Genomic DNA, 2,965 nt, shown 5'->3' on the forward strand with positions numbered 1-2,965 from the left:
ACATTCGTTATGTTCTTTTGCAGCGTAATGTCAAGAATATGTAACCCAAAAAAGAAAACAAAAAAAAAATCCAGCCATTAGTGCATAAAATGCTGAAATTTTTTGCCAACTTGCAAAATTTGTCACCTCCAATATGCACAAAAACATACATGTGCCGTAGCTTTTCTCTTGGTCTTTCATTAATTTTTTTTGTTATTTTCCTCAATATACATATACATATGTCCCAGAGTAAATAGAGTAAATTATTATTTAAAATAAAAAGTAAAATGTAAAACACTCATGCAGTTCTATATAATCCCTTCTTCACATCACTTCACATTACATCCATCAAAAATGGAGTCCTCTAAGAAGCTTACCGCTCTTTTCTTCATTTCACTTTTCATGATTTCTTCAGCGAATCCAGTTCTTGACTGTGGAAGTTGTGACAAGCCAAAACCACCCACCGGAAAACCACCGATTGTTAAACCACCGGTAAAGCCACCGGTTACCCTCCCACCTGTAGTAAAACCACCCATCACCCTTCCACCCGTGGTAAAACCACCGGTGACACTCCCACCGATAAAACCACCAGTGACCCTCCCACCAGTAAAACCACCGGTGACCCTCCCACCAATTAAACCGCCACTCCCACCAATTAAACCGCCGGTGACCCTCCCTCCGATTAAACCACCAGTGACCCTCCCGCCGATTAAACCACCAGTAACCCTCCCACCGGTAAAACCACCCGTGACTCTGCCACCAATTAAACCACCAGTGACCCTCCCGCCGATTAAACCACCAGTGACCCTCCCGCCGATTAAACCACCAGTAACCCTCCCACCGGTAAAACCACCCGTGACTCTGCCACCAATTAAACCACCAGTAACCCTCCCACCTGTCACACTCCCACCTGTAAAACCACCAGTGACCCTCCCACCGATTAAACCACCAGTGATGCTCCCACCCCTCCCACTCCCACCCCTAAAACCACCAGTGACGCTCCCACCCCTCCCGCTCCCACCTCTAAAACCACCAGTGACGCTCCCACCCCTCCCACTCCCACCTCTAAAACCACCAGTGACCCTTCCACCGATTAAACCACCGGTGACACTCCCACCACTCCCACTACCACCCCTCCCACCGGTCGTCCCACCCATCGTCACACCACCGGTTGTCACTCCACCGGTGGTCACTCCACCAGCTGCCACACCACCAAAGGGGGAACCCTGCCCACCACCAAAGGGTGCATCACCACCGGTTGCATCACCACCGGGTGCATCGGAAACATGCCCCATTGACATCCTAAAGTTGGGAGCTTGTGTAGACCTTCTAGGAGGTTTAGTGAACATTGGATTGGGTGACCCCGCGGTCAACAAATGTTGCCCGATTATAGCGGGGCTAGCAGAGCTAGAGGCTGCAGTTTGCTTGTGCACAACCTTGAAGGTTAAACTGTTGAACCTCAACATTTATCTACCAATTGCTCTTCAGCTGCTTGTTACTTGTGGCAAGACCCCTCCTCCGGGTTACACTTGCTCTCTCTAAATTATGATGGTCTCTACTCAGGTAAATTTCTATCTTTCGTATTTTACACCAGACCCTAACCCAAATTCTTGATTTTCCTTTTCTTTAACAAGAAAAATCCTTCTATATTTGTGTAATTAAGCTCTTTTTGGACATTGAGTGTTCTCTCCTACATGACAATATTGTTGGAGCTAAATTAGTGGCTTATACCATGAATGCTTCTTAAGATATATATATGCTTCTTAAGATATATATATGATTCAATACAAGATAAATGTCTAAAATACCTTGAAGTACTCGTTCAAGTGCTTATGCATGCCTGAATTTTGCAGGGCTAAGTTGATGGACCGATCGATGAAGCAAATATCAGTTCAGAAAATGCTTTTTAAGTTGGAATTGTTTATGGAAGTTTCCCTTTTAATATGTTGACGAGCAATTTTTTAAAAGATGATTATTGTTTCGTGGCGTGTTTAGTTTTGCTATTAATTATGTAAGGAATAGTATCAATCAATGAATCAAGGATGTTTTCCTATTAATTATCTCTTTTATTTATTTTGTTAATATTTGTTACTTCATTGTACCTTTTATTCCAATTCAACATACATTTGATTGTTAATTAAATGTGTACGTAGATGTTTCATTAAAGGAACATAAATCATGAAGCTGACTGAACCAAAATCATTATTAGGAATATTTATAAAAATTACTATATAGCAAAATCGTATATTGAAACTGAAAACTGACAAAAAAAAAATATTCCATTTATTTTCCTTTTCGCTCAACTATTTTTGCTAGATCTAAGATTCTTATATCTAGAGGGTACCGAATGCATTCTACCTCATCAAGTATAAGCGGTAACAACATACCACTGGATTTGACCCTTTCGAAGTTGCATGTAGCGTATACGCACATAATGGGAAAACACATGCAATAGTACAAGCATCTACAGCATGTCGATGGATACGTAACCATATATGTTATATACTGATATTCATGTCACATGCTTCACATGTTCTAAAGGCATACATGAGAAAGAGCTATGAAAAAAAAAAAAAACAAGAGTTTCCACCAAGAAATCGCAAATACCCAACACCCTTTCGGTTCAAGTAAAATGTATACCCGTAAACTCGACTACAAGAAATCGCCTGGCGATGCCTTTGTCGGCGACTACACCAATAGTGGCGACTTTTAATCAACGTGTTTAAGTGCCACCACTATTTGTGGTGTTGCCGTTAAAGGCGTCACCTCTATAGATAGTAAACCGCAATCTGTGTGCTTCGTTTGAGCGATAACCCTGACCGTTGATAGTGTAATGGATCCAGAGCCGGTCTTGAGTAGTTAAATATCCTCAATGGCCCAAGACGAGTGAGAAAAAAGAACCATTGTTATTATAAGTTTTTATTTTTAAATAAATATATATAACAAAAAAATTGGGTCATGTGCAGCTGCCCACTTCCCCCCCCCC

General features: G+C 41.7%; 1 protein-coding gene across 1 annotated transcript; it reads left to right on the top strand.

Moving 5' to 3' along the window:
- Window positions 1–301: 301 nt before the first annotated feature.
- LOC145129419 (uncharacterized) lies at window positions 302–2,036 on the top strand. Its single transcript, XM_079064118.1, has 2 exons — window positions 302–1,542; window positions 1,833–2,036. Exon 1 carries the CDS (start codon window positions 334–336, stop codon window positions 1,519–1,521), a length of 1,188 nt encoding a protein of 395 aa, XP_078920244.1. The 5' UTR covers window positions 302–333; the 3' UTR covers window positions 1,522–1,542; window positions 1,833–2,036.
- Window positions 2,037–2,965: the final 929 nt, after the last annotated feature.

The sequence above is a fragment of the Lactuca virosa genome, chromosome 8 (assembly GCF_052849685.1).
Source record: "Lactuca virosa cultivar CGN04683 chromosome 8, Lactuca_virosa_CGN04683_v6, whole genome shotgun sequence".
NCBI lineage: Eukaryota > Viridiplantae > Streptophyta > Magnoliopsida > Asterales > Asteraceae > Lactuca > Lactuca virosa.